The 14,456-nt window shown below is 35.8% G+C and overlaps 1 protein-coding gene across 8 annotated transcripts in view; it reads right to left on the minus strand.

The window, feature by feature from the left end:
- UBR5 (ubiquitin protein ligase E3 component n-recognin 5) overlaps nucleotides 1–14,456 on the minus strand; it is an 84,438-nt gene that overhangs the window by 49,474 nt on the left and 20,508 nt on the right. For 6 of the 8 annotated variants that reach the window (XM_083854693.1, XM_083854690.1, XM_083854691.1 and 3 more), the window contains 4 exons: nucleotides 12,474–12,663; nucleotides 10,625–10,784; nucleotides 4,017–4,166; nucleotides 1,861–2,072 (listed from right to left, as the gene is read on the minus strand). In XM_083854693.1, the coding sequence (XP_083710819.1) occupies nucleotides 1,861–2,072; nucleotides 4,017–4,166; nucleotides 10,625–10,784; nucleotides 12,474–12,663 (712 nt within the window). The remainder of the gene's footprint in view (nucleotides 1–1,860; nucleotides 2,073–4,016; nucleotides 4,167–10,624; nucleotides 10,785–12,473; nucleotides 12,664–14,456) is intronic. The other 2 variants (XM_083854692.1, XM_083854688.1) reach the window with 1 other exon arrangement.

Raw genomic sequence — 14,456 nt, forward strand, 5'->3', positions numbered from 1 at the left:
GTTTCACCCATGCCTCTCAGGCTGGTACTTCACCTCCCACAAACAAAATTTAACCACCTTCATCACAGCCTTCTACAGAGGCCTGTCCCAAATGCTAAAGGTCAAAATAATGAAAAGTTAAAGAAAAATATTTGTGAATATTACAGGGTCTTTTTTAGTGGTTTCTTGTGTGCTTTAGCTTGCCCCCAGCTTACTGTCTTTTCCATTAACCTTTCAAGACCTCCTTTCTCTTTCCCAAAATGGAAGAAACATCTGAACTGACCTCTCTGCTAAACCACCTCCCTCAGGATTTTCACCTTGAAGAATTTCTGTTGGAAAATACTACCAACAAATATTTACACTGGATTTACAGCAGGAAAGACACAGAACCATTTCTTATGAATGCTCAGCTGAAGGAAATGATGGAAAGTTTAGTTACTTTTGAATAAAAAGGGAAGGCTTTTCCAGTAAGACACCTTCATTTGACTGGAAACCTGGAAGCTGGGGTTTATATGAGTGCATATGCAAACAGGTAAGTGGGAAGAAGTTCAGTATATATAAACTGCACAGGCATACAGTTAAATATCACAGCAAAACAAACAAAAAAACCCCACACCAGTAATAATGGCCATAGTAACATTACCAAAACACAGATGATGAGTCAGTATTCCAAATCTAAACTACATTTATATTTTCATGTTAAATTCCCCTCTACACAAGCCAGATTTTATCATTCTAAGCTACAGGGACAAAAGCTGCCAACTTGCGCTGACAGAGAAGTTCAATGTACTAGATGAGGAAAAACAAAACAAAACAACAACAAAGCCAAAACAAACAAAAAACACTTTAGACATAAAAGATCCGGTAGAGAGCAACTACTAGACAAACACTCTTTTTAAGTCTCTTAACTGCTCAGCTTGAATGCCCAAAAGAAGACTATAGCATCTAAAGTCAAGCTGCTATTAGAAGAAATAAGCCTCTATATTCACCTTTGTTTTCAAGCTTTCTATCTAGATTTAGTCTAAAATGAACAGACACAGAGAAAAAGAAAGTGTGACAGATAAAAAAGTAACCTCACAGATCCTGCGGACAGACAGAAACAGGAACATTAGACGAAGTCAATAAAATTTGGTCTACTAAACATAGATGATCACTTCCTCTTAGAAAGTTTTTTTGTTTGGTTGGTTGATTTGGGTTTTATTTGTTTAGGTTTTCAAAAGCTCATCTCCACAAACATCTAGGTAATCCATAATGACAGAGACCACAGATACTAAATTGCCAACATATAACTGGTGTTTCTACTACTTTTATCTCCTGCGGTAATTACTTCTTGCCTTAAAAATGGAATTAAGGTTACAAAGAAAAATAGCTAATCAAAGCCAAAGGATTTTGAAGGAGCAACCAAGGTACTGATCAACTCAAAACACAACTGCAAATAAATGCAAATTTTTACCACTGTAGTTTAAAAGCCCAAACTCAAACTGAAAGTATCTCTAGGAATAATAATGCTTACTGAAAAATGTTTCCTTGACAAAGCATAGTTTAGATTGTTTCATGAGTTTCCTACTGCCAATTAAATGCTTTGAGCACTCAAATAAACAAAAGAAAGAGAAAGAAAAACCCCAAGCTTTATGATCTACAGCAGTATCTAGAAAATACACAGAGAATAAAATTAAAACACTAGTAACAGAAGCACAGCTATAAGGGTGTCATTAATTGGGTGCAATTTAACTAAGTGCACAATAAGGAATATGCTTTATTACATTATCTCACAAAACTAGGACATGATAGTCAAAAAGGCAACTCGCAGTATTTATTCAGAAAAAAAATAAACAGATCTATTACATACCATTCAAATAACAGATTAAAAAAATTCCATACCTTATCTGGCCACCACTGCAAGTCTTCTCCTAAAGAAACAGGACTTTGAACAGGTGTATTCTTCTTGTCCAGGTTTGGTTCCCCTTCCTTACTTGTTGAGCCTCTTTCATTATCAAATGAGGCTCCATCAAGCCACCTTCGTTCACGCAAACGTAAAACGGACTCACGTTCACGCAACAGCTCAGAGTCTCTCTCTAAGGGAAGAAGGAGAACTGGTATGCAATTGGGTCACACCAGTGGGATAAAAGTAAGCCACTCTCTAGTAAAGACCCTTCAGGATGCAACTAACAGCAGTTAATCTACTCACACAGATTAAAAATATAGTCCTGACATGCAACATTCAATATATTAACTCTTTCAAGAATATGTACTGTAGAGTTACTAAACATAAAATAAGCTAGAAAGAAAGGCTTATAGTTTTGTACACTATGAAAAAATGCTGAAGAAATTTCACTTATATCATAAGAGGCCAAATGCATTTAACATTTCTTAATGTTTTCTAGCACAATAAGTAGTTTTGTAGTTGTATCACTGTAGTTACAACAATAAGTCTTAAGCAGTATACAGTCTGTCAGATAGCTTTATGCAAACCAAAAAAGAGTATTTATTAGAGAGTTTCATAGCAACTTTCCCATAAAAACAATAATTTGAAAAAGTTAAAGAAAGCAAGCATTAAAAAATGCTCTCATATATGTTTGATAATCCAACCCCTTTCATTTAGAGCAATATTCTATAGGACTGGATTTAATAAATTAAAGTGTATCTGCTTTGAGTACATTAAATGAAAACTTTTCAAGAGTCAGACAAGTTTTTAAAAGGATCCTCACAGGAAAACGTTCCTTACCAAAATGCTTCCCCTCCAACCGGCCTATAAACTGTCTAAAGCCAGTACTCTGCAGTTCGCTCATGCAGAAAAATTTTTTTAATCAGGTAATCAAACTAACTTTCCACAAGTCAACTATGCATGGAAAACAAGGACTATAAAATTCATGGTAACGCCTTATATAGAATAACCTTAGAAAAGGAAAAAAAAGGAGGAATTTAGAAGGAGTTATGTCAGATGCTGAATATTCGCACATGCACATAAAGGCATTTAACCTACAAAGTACCTCACTTAAGCTCACAAAAATCAACTGGAATTACATATACAAGATGACTGCATTATCATGTCATAGTTTCAATGGGTTACGCCAAGTCTTGGGTGTTTTGCTGTATTAGACAAATGGGAAAGTTTTTTACATAAGCCAAACACAACAGCCTGTCTTACAGATATATTTCATGTAAGTGCTGTATTTACTTTCTAGCAAACATCACACTAACCCCTGACTAATAATTTTTTTAACAGGAACTTACATGTTCAGCAATTATTATAATAAAATATGTTCAGGAAAGGCAACAAAACTATACTAAATAAACAATCACACGAGAGGTTGGATTAACAGTTTGGAAATACTCCAGGTATTTGTGGCAACAGCCTCAAAAAGATAAGAAATTGCTGCATGGTCTGTTATAAATCTTTCAAGTATATAATGCTTAAACGAAAAAATAGCCTAACACTGCTCAAGGAGCTTTTTTTATCACCTGCCAATAGTTCTCCTTATCCAACTATAAAAATGTTTCAAAAAAGTAAAATTTAGATTTCTTCTCTCTCCTTATTATCTAAAGTTTCTCATTCCATAAAGGTAACTTCTGTCATGGAACAACTAAGGAAATGTGAAGAACAGTGTACAAAGAGCAACCCGAAAGAAAGAAGAAGGAAAAAAAAAAAAAGAAGGTATTAAGAATGCTGCATGTCATTGATTATTAACTAATTTTTGAGCCAAATTATATATTTGTAATGCAATCTATGTATTAGTAGGTACATACACTACAGTTTAAAATAAACTTCACATGCAATAATTTTATAATACCTTGCAACACAAATGATCAACAATTATATTTAAAATACATGACTACTAACGTTCTTGCAGAACTTACCTGCTAATAGTAAGAATTCATTAATAATTTTGATGAGCAAGTCTACTTGTCTACTCTATATTTGACAACATATCACAGTCTACTTTCACATTCAATCAGCATCTAAACCACCAGTGTGTACTATCACTAGCTTTTCCACAGCAAACTACTTATTACAAAGAAAAAAGGTGCAAAATTACCTCTGGATGAGCCTAGCCTGGAAAGTGATGAGCGCCGAAAGGATGGATAACCAAAGTAACTAATATCTTCTGAAAACATAGCATCAGCATCAATAATGACACTTGGGTGAGCAGAATGTATGTCAGCATCCAGAAGAGACATAAGATCCTCTATAAGAGGAGACAAGGGTCTTAAGTGAATAATCAGCTACTTAAAACATCAGCTAGAGAGTCCATCAACTAAACAAATATCAAAACAAAAAAAAATTCCTATCTATTAATTGAATTTCTGCTCTTCAGATTCACCAGTGCAAACTCATGTGCCTCCTATGCAACCACATTTACAATCAAGCTTGGCAATCAACCAGTGAACAAACCAGCTTCCCTGCAAGAACTGCTCTGCCACTTACCTAAGCACATTTCCCAAACAAGACTTTCCCAAAACATCTTGTTCTGTATCCCAGAAATTCAAACTTTCGACTGTCACTTGAAAGAACAAAGCACTAAAATAAGATAGGGACAAATGCACAGATGTGCACACACACTCATGCACATGATGCAGAACTCCCCAGATGACCTAGAATGAAGAGCTGATGGAGAAAGGCAGCCTTTGCCCAGCCACATCTTTGATGCCAAAACCTGCACATTTCTCCATGGAATGTTTCTTTCAGAGAATGACATACTCATTTAATTCACAATCTGGCAACTTGCAGCTTTCAATACAAAGCTTTAAATGGTAGCTACATCAACAACAACAACAGCTCTTGGGAAAAAGCACAATGTTTTAATACCATGCAGTTAAAAAAAAAAAAAAAAAAAAAAAAAAGACCCAACCAAGCCAAAATGTTGAACTTAAATTAAATATTGTGACTGCCCTAGCTTCCTTGTCAGAAAACTTGAGTTTCCCTGAAGTAATGATCATCACTAAAATGCAAAACAATCTCCTTCCATTAACTACAATAAAGCTTCTATCCACAAATGAAAGAGGCTACTGGAAAACAATGTAACTTATTGAAGGCCAGCTATAGGGGCTGTCAAGACAACTGAACCTGACCACCATCTTGCTACCAAAGGGCAGTCCTACTTTCCTCTTTTATCCCTGCAGCAGGCACCTCCTTGGGGCAAGGAGGATTTCTAAATCTACAAGTAGTGCATTCACCTGGCTTGAAACAGAAGTTCAGTGGGTACAGAAGTAAGGTGGAAGGGATCTTCGGACTGACTTAATGGAGTAATCAGAGCCCAAAAGGTGGAATTTCACCATATACTGCAAAGTTGACCAAACCCTACTGCTTGCTGCCAAAGGAAATAGTCCTGCCCTTCCCAAATTTTCAAGCAAATCTGACTTAAAAAAAAAAAAAAAAATCAGGCTCCCCAAATTAGGTTTCACTAGCCCGTACAAGCCTAAAAATCCCACCCCCACGCAAGGGAATTGCAGGATGGTGCCTTCTGGTAGCAGGACAACCTCATCTGCTTAAACCACCCATGAAGCTCATCTGAGGCTATACACAGACTCCCTTCAGGAAACTTGGGAAGAGGATGCAGAATTTCTGCACATCCAGTTCTCAGCCTCTATCTCAGACATAAATGAAACAGTGGAAAACAAGCATTCTTAACAGCAGAATCAGATTATTATTGGTCTTTTTCTCACTGTTTGGAATGAAATGGAGGAAATAACACAAAGTAGAGGGTACCCAAAAATTGAAAAGGAGCCAGAAGTCTGCTCTTAGAGCTGGTATTAATTCACTTAAGACTTTCACATCCCTACACATCAGAATATTCAACATTTTATTTCTAAATTCTCATCTACAGCAAATGGAACACATACCACAGTGGATCCAAGGCACGACCTACATAAATGCTTTTTGCGTTAATTAAGTAATCCACTCAATTGTAGGCTGTGCTTCCAAGAGCACATGATTTTGGACTCCAATAGTTCACACAGCGCACTTTAGGAAGTCATCCATGACAGATTGCTCAGAAATCTTAGAAAGAAAATCCACATTTGGCAAAAAGGCTCTATCTGAAACAATTCAGATCACTCAGAGTATCCTTACCCTGCCTGCTACTGGCTTTTCACAATGATAAGGCTGCAGCACACCTCACCTTCAGTGTCAACTTGTAAGTAACAGACTCACAGAGCTGGGAACACAGATGAGATTCTGTTGTATTTCCCAATACTGACATACTGCTCCCTCCTCCCACAGCCATCTTTTCCTAGGTAAGCTCCAACCCATTCATAGTCTAGCAACTAGTTCTGATATCTTTTGGTCAGCATCCAGGAAAAAAAACCTACAAAGAACTCTGATCTCTTTCTACGAACCAAATTGCCCAGTACAGAAAAGAACTTTCCACCCTCATTCAAAATGGACAATACTGGATTTTCTTAAGGTAAGCTACGTGAGAAAACCTCTTGACAGAAAACACATACTAACTTGTGACACACACACACACACACACACAAACCTTCCACCAGGTCAGGCATCTTGAGTTTAGCTGTGTTTCCAAAAAAAAAAAAAGTAAAAATTCAAGCTATCAGACATAGGAACCAAAACTATGTGGGTTTGGGCTAAATACGCATTAAGATGAGTAACGAAATGAAGCCTTTTCTTACCCTCTTATTTCAGCTTCAAATCAGATTTTAATTTTCTTCCAGTATTTCTGAAAGAGATCCCCCTTCTTCCATTTTCTATATCAGCAAAGAAAGGTGCTAAAACCAGTAGGGATAGGAGCCAAATCCACTCCCCTTCAAACATCACTGGAATTTTTTTAGCGCTGTGAAAACACAGATACTGCAAGGCTACATCCAGTTTAAGAATCCAGAGTTAAAAAAAAAAAAATCACCACCAAAAAAAGAAAAAAAAAACAAAACAAAGCATTCTCTATGTCTCTATTTTCCTGCTTTTAAGACAAATCCCATGGGATTGTATCATTCATCTTTTGTGCTGTGTTAGACCAGAGTCAGACTGCTCCCTTCAAATCTAGGTGTGATACTTCCGACAAACCTATTTTCGTAAGAAAATATCTATCATTCACTACTAAATATTGTAGAGAATTGGAAGGAAAAGGATGTCCAGTTAAGAGGAAAGAAACACACAAAAAAAAATACCCACACACACACAAAAAAAATCAATAAAAACCCCTCATTTTCAGTATGCACATAAGCAGAAATTCAAAAAAAACATTATCACAAGATTCATTAACTGAAGGCATTGCTTAGATCAATTCTGATCTCAAGTAGAGCTCCCTTTAAACCTTTTCCCTTAAGGGGGAAATCGTAAGTTCTCTCCCCTCTTCTCAGCTGCACACTTCTATGAAATATTCAAGTATTCAATGTGTTCAGCATCTCCTCCTCTTTCAAGTTTGGATTAAATTGGCAAAACTGTGACAGTGAAGGGAGAAAAACATTTGGTTTGGTTTCCTAGGAAACTAGACTAAAACAGAACTCCAGAATTCATTCTTGATAAGATAATATTTATTCAAAATATTACCCAACTTGAAGTTCACAAAAACAGAGGAAAAAAAAACCCAACCCAACAATAAAATAAGCCAAACCACAATAACAAAACCACAAAACCCTCCTAACCCATTATCTAACAGTTTTCCCCAAAGGCAAACCACTGAGCTGATCCTACACTAAGCTGCAGCTTCCCATCTCCCCTCACTGGAAGCCAGCACAGCAAGTCCTGCTGCGATACCAGCCATCTCTCTTTTCTGCAAAGCAACCTGGATGTTGTCAAACCCACATTGCACAAGTCTCAACTAGAGAATCCACTGTACAATGCAGAAGTTACTGAGCAAATATGCACTCCTCTGAACTACACAAACACCAAAACATTTTAACATCTACAGCATCTCTATTCAGAATATTAACAGAATATAAAGCCCAAAGAAACCTTCACAGGAGCTGTTGAGTCTTTCCTATGCTAAATGATCTTGTCCTATGTATTTTAACCTTGATTATTCTCATGTATTTGTTATGAAACAAATGAACCCATAATCCTCCCTGCTAACTATCATAAAACAAAAGAATCAGGACTAGATTAGAGAATCCAAAAATCAAAGTACACTGGGATCCAGAAATAAATATTTAAGAGACACTCGTTAATAGCAATCTGTACATAAAAGTAACACTCTGCACTTCATTTAAGAGATTTTAAAGAATTCAGGAAGGATTGAAACATGTCTTTTGCTACCTCAAAAAAAGACAGATGTATAATGCTTACAATACCAACTGGAACCATCACAAATGATATATTAAGAAATTATCATTCATTAAACAAGAATTTAATTATTTCACAGTACTTGGAAAGTATCTCAGCTTATTAATGATTTTTTTTTTAAATCATATGTAACGTGCTTTAAAAAAAGTTTCTCTATCTTGGGAAGCTCAGAGAAGTAACTCCTAAATTTAAGGGTCACAAAGCATCAGACATCCAGAAGGCAGAAAGACAAAATTAATATATGCTTTTAATTGAACTGCAAGAGCCTCAAAAGTCCAGAGGCAAATTCTGTCTTGTCATTTGCTTTTATTGTGCTTGAAATGAAAATCAAAAAACTTTAAAGTATAATTTGACATAATTTTTAAAAAGATTATCTTTCAGAACAATAAAAAAGCCTGATAATTGAATGCATATAGCATTTATCAGTTATTCACAGTTTTCTCTGATGATGTTTTACTTCCAAAGGGGCATCCAGACGTGAGATGACAAGTGAAAGCAAGAAGACTGCAAGGTTTCTAGAGCAAAATACTTCTAAAAAGAGCTACAAGCAACTTTCTCTGACCATTTTGTTTTCCTGAAAACGAGCTTGGTCATGTGACACAAGCAAAGCTGGCAATTTCTACTATTCAATGTTTTGACAGTGGAGTCATGACAGCACTGCCTGGTGCTCAGCTAGACTTCTGATCAGTGTCAGATACCAAACTAATTCACTTCTGTGCAACATACTGATTTTTACCCATAAAACTTGGGACAGAGAAGCCATGGGCATTCTACAAATCAGAAATTCCATCTCTGAAGACTGGCATTAAGGCAGACCAAGTGTCATTTCAGTCATCATTTCCATATCTTTTCCCATAAAAACTGGGAAAAAAATAGCCAAATTTCTCTGTGGGGTAATATAGGGGAAAAACCTGATTTTAGTACATTGCAATCCCTTACAGAAATTTACTCTGAACAGGGAAGAAGATTTAAAGATTAAGCCGAGGAAAAATTTTTGTTTCTGGACAACCAGTGAGGACAGTGAAACTCTGCATACTACTTTAACCCATCTCAAATAGATGAGACTCACAGACTGCAGTGGAGGCACCTTCAAATAAATGTTACCAGTCACAGGTTGTCAGACAGACTTGTCTATTAATTAATCCTTAGGATCACAAGAGGTACTCAGAACAGTTAATGCTGCAGAAGGCTGGTTAGTGTGGTTAAAAGCAGTAATTTACAGTAGAAGTTTCTAACTGTGATTTATCTTCTGAAGGCCAGCTCTGGAGGAATGCATGTGGGTATGCTTAAGACTAAGAAGTGCTTTGAACTCTTGGAAACTTAGGAGAATTTACTTCCTCCAGTCATCTGTCTCATGCTATTAAGCCAATCACTAAACAATAAGACTGAGATTAAAGATTTTTCACCCCTTTCACCAAAAGACTTTTGATTCTATGGCAAAATAAAGATGCTTGACAGATGCAACTAAAACTAGAAGAAGCAAAATGAAATGCAAAGCTTTTGTTGCAGAAATTAAAAAAAAACATTCTCTAATCACATGATAAGATAAAGATGGACGAAGCCCATGAACCTTCCTGGTGAACCAGATGAGCAGAAAAAAAACCAAAAAAACCCATTTATTAGAAAAATATCAAAACACTTTTTACACACAGAAGAAAAGTTACTCTGTCAGTTCAGATGTGTTCTTTTTTTGCAGTGCAACTAACACAACACTGGATTTGGCTGCTATGTTTTCAAATCTGTTCAATCAGCAAGAAAAGATTGCCTAAATTATTTAGCCAATGCAAAAGAAGATTCGAAGCCTTTTACAAAAAGCAATTTTACAGGACAGACTGTATTTCAAAAATAGCTGCACTTATATTACAGGATTTTGCCATTATAGCTAGAACAGCATTTATAAGGAGAACTTGAGATGAAGAATAAATTCTCAATCTAACCGTAGCCACTGTAAACTGTTTTGCCCTCTATTAAGGCTGATTTTAAAAAAGCATATAATTTTTGCTCTAAAAACTTGTATAAATATTAAGAATACATGTTAGTAGTAAAAAACATGCAAGTCGCTAGAAAGTTTTAGAATTAGCTTTTAAGAGCAAGCCACACAGCAGTCTCAGCATCTCATTGAGCAGCAAAATAGACAAAAGTAATGCTAGTGTTACAAAGCCTGGAATCCTAAAAGAAAACATAACTTTGATGCCCCTCACAAACAGTATCAACTGTTATTCTTCAGTGGCTATCCTAATCCCTCAAGACATCCCAGTCCATCTTTTGTTTTGTACATCTTTAGATTTTACTCCTATAAGCAAGAATTGTCTTCACTGCACACCTTGCACAGAGCTTGCTGTCAGTAGTTAAATACAGAAAAATATGAACACATTGGCATTTCTTTATCAAAAGTTGCAGGATACAAACCTCCAGGAAGATATGATTCACTTGCTGTGTCATCCCCATCATCTCCATCTTCATCATCACGACTCAACAAATTATTTACAGCAAGGTTTACATCAAGATTTGTTCGTTGGAGCTCTCGAATAATAATACTTCTGGACTTCCCTTGTAGAACAACTTGTGCCTGTAAGAGCAGAGTGAATTGGTTACTCATTGAGAATTGGTAATTCTCAGCTCATCAACTACTATTCATAATGCTTCATTCTAAAAGAAGTCTCATAAGAATCAAAAGTCAATAACAGTACATACAGACACAGGCTCATATCAATTTTTCACAGTATCCTGTACTTGATATCCAGTCTTCTCACAGTTCCAGTTAGGCCACTGAACTCCAACTTTGGCACTAAATTTCCTAGTGGAATCTTAGAATCTACTTGGAATGTTTAATGCTGTAGTTAAATAATAAGCAAAATTTGGTTTTGAGATTGTTCTCTTACGTGTCTATAAAAGTGTTTAAACTTAGTCTGTCAATCAACAGAGTTCGCAATCAATTGCTGTGCCAAAACTACACCTCAATCCCTGTCTTTTACACTGGTTTCACTTTCCACTCCCCTTCAAACAAAACCACTTTAATGACTCTGTTTTTCTCGTCATTCTGTCTCTAAAGGTTTATCATCAGCAGTTTCTGCAACACTGGAGTTTTTATTAACAAAGTGCAAATGTAGATAAAACCTTCCAAATATCAGATGCAATGAATTTACAAAACAACAGACAAATTCTGATTTATTCTTCTAAGCCTAGGACTCAGAGTACTTTGTTTTTTTAGATTAGCCTCTACTGAATGTCAGAGATGATGAGAGTTTTGAAAGATCACAAAGAACATAAGAAACAAGCACCAAGTATTTTCATAACACAGTAAAAATAAGGCACCAAGTAAACTGATGTATTAGCAAGCAAAAAAAAAAAAATAAAATAAAAGGACATTCTAACAGCACACAAAGGAAATTTTTTGAACTTTTGTCATAACATTCTATCCCAAAAGTTTACAGATTTTTGAGACCACCTAGAATCCACAGACCTACTGCTCTGCTTTAAAGTTACCCCCAAAATGTTTTAGACACCTTTTGTTTTAAAGATAAACAAAGTACGCTATTAAAAAAAAAAATGTAAAACATCACAGCAAGGGAAGTAAAGCAGATTATCTTTGGCCTAGCAACTAACCTCTGTATTTCGTATGTCAGTCAGCAACTAGTTCTAAGCTAACAGTTAAAATACATTAACAGGTCACATATTTTAAATGTACTCTTTTCTTCAAATATGTTGAAGGAAAATATTTTAACAGACTTAACAGCTTCTTCAGATTTTAGTGCATTAAAAGGCAAAAGCAGAGCAACTTACACCCAACATTCATAAAATTTGCATTTATAAAAAATTAAGCAGAGGTGTCCATGAAGAAAATTATTAGTATTTTAAAGAGAATAAATAAATTTAATGTCTTTCATTTACATCTGAAATGGACCATTCCTTCTATTAAACATGAAAAAAAAGTCAATCTGCCCTCCTCCATTACATTCCTTCAAGATGATACTATTCTCAAATATTTGATTTTCTCACTAAATCTCCCCTCTGCAACCAAACATTAAACATATACCCTGTCTTGAGGGACATTTGGGAAATGAAAACTCTAGAATCAAAAAGTCTATCACTTCCACTAAATATTTAAGAATAAAACCAAGTCAGCTAAGGAAAGTCAATTTCTTCACCTGCAGGCCATTACTCCTTGGAGAACAGGCACTACTACAACACCTTCTGGTAGGCATGCTCTGAGAAGCTCTCCAAGCTTTTGGGAACAAGCAGTTTCTAGTTCACATACCTGTGAAATGAGTTCCTCTGGAATGACTGATGCTGGGATCACTGGCTGTGGTTGGCTCCCCAGCAGTCCCGATCCTCTGTCACGTCCTGTGCGTATAACCCTGGTCTGCCTCCGAGAGTCTCGCGCTCCAGCCGACGATCTACCAGAAGATCCTCCTCCACTTCCACCAACCCCTGAACTCCAGCGACTTCTGCAAGATTTAATTTATTTTTTTTTTAATACAGCAGCATACTTTGGAGACTACTTCCAGAGTCTTTAGTTTTATTATTAATAACTTATAAACATCTTCTGAAAAATACTGTAGCTTAACTTCATAGACAAACATAAAAGTAACATTCAAAACTAGAAAGAACAAGAACACCAGGAAACTGATAAAGTTCTGAAGAAGAAATAAAAAAAACAGAGCTCCAACTGGAACTTGCAACTCTTTCCTATTCATACAGCTGTGTGGATGTACATACATAAACACATAAAAGGATCAATTTCCAAATTTTCTAAAAGCAGTAGCAGCAGCACAACATTTAACACTTATCTATCAATTTCCTGCCATAAAAGCACACATGCACCAACTTCACTGTCAGTGGCTCTGACAGAAGATCACTATACTTAGGTGGATCATCTGATTCTGATACTTAATTTACATTAAAAAAGTGGTTAAGATTACACTGGAAAAATCAAGTAATCTTCTCTACTGCAAAAGAAATCTTACACTAGACAGTTCTCTGATCCTCAGGTGTAGTTTTCAAGAGATACTCTACTTTTTACCTATTCCTGCTGCAGAAATCAACATCAACTGTACACATTGCAAAAACATGCCTGAATTGACTGAACAGTTTCTTAGTTTCTATGAATCAGCATCAAAATATGGCAACAAAAAGGCAGTGATTTGTAAAAATAGACATCTCACCATCACTACAACTATCCACTTATCATTATCACCACAGAACTGTGTCAATTGAATCTGCTCTGAATTTAAGACAAGATAATCTGCTGCCATGAAAGACAAGAGACTCCCGTTTGTTCTTCGAGCTTAACTAAGCTTTATCTTGTAATACATTTTAAAGGATATCGGATATGGTATTACTGCTACTTAAAAATCTGTATCAGCAGAGCCTTCCTGCTATCAACCACTTAAACTCTCAAACTCCTTTCAAGACAAACATTTAAAATCAGACACGAAAATAAAGATATGTTCTCTGAAACAGTATCTAATAAATTTACATTAAAAGTCTATCATATGTAGCTATTAAGCTAATTAGTAAGAATACTTGTCTTGCATTATATGCCTTCAGTTGATTACTAGGACTTTTTTAAATTGGGTTTGCTTTTTCCTCCTGACAAGACCCTGCAACCACAGAGTAACTCAAATGTCTGCTTAAGACAAGGCCCTGTCAGACACATCTACATTTTCAGAATTCTAGCTAGTGACCACACAGACAATGACAAGACAAAAAGCACTTCAATTATGTCTTTAGGAAAAGTCTTGTCTCATGAGTTAGAAAGAGAAATCTAAAAAAAAAAAATAGATAATACTGAAAACAGAAATAACAAAATAAAAAAAAACCTCCAAAGAATGTGACATTTTAAATAAAATGAGCCACTTGAACTGTTCTAAAGGTGGGAAGGTGGCTACTAGTAAAAGAACAGGGCTGAGGGGAAGTCAAATTCTACCTACAGAGTGACTCTCAATTCAACCCTCTGCAGGGAGGTGGGGAGGTTAAAGAAAAAGTTCTGTATTAGATATTATTACTTACTACAGATGCATTTTCTACTTTAAGTTATAAATTATCAATGGCATCATTTAGACATCTAACAGTTAAAACCATTTCTATTTGTGTAATAATTCAAATATTCCCTGTGTCCTAACCTGGTCTTGTTAAAGAGAACAAGGACACAGCCACTGCTATTAAAGCCATCTAACCTAAAATAAATATTAACATAGAATAGAAATCTTTTGTCTCATTTCTGTTCACCTACCAGTTT

Source organism: Zosterops lateralis (genome assembly GCF_965231275.1).
Source record: "Zosterops lateralis genome assembly, chromosome: 1".
Lineage (NCBI taxonomy): Eukaryota > Metazoa > Chordata > Aves > Passeriformes > Zosteropidae > Zosterops > Zosterops lateralis.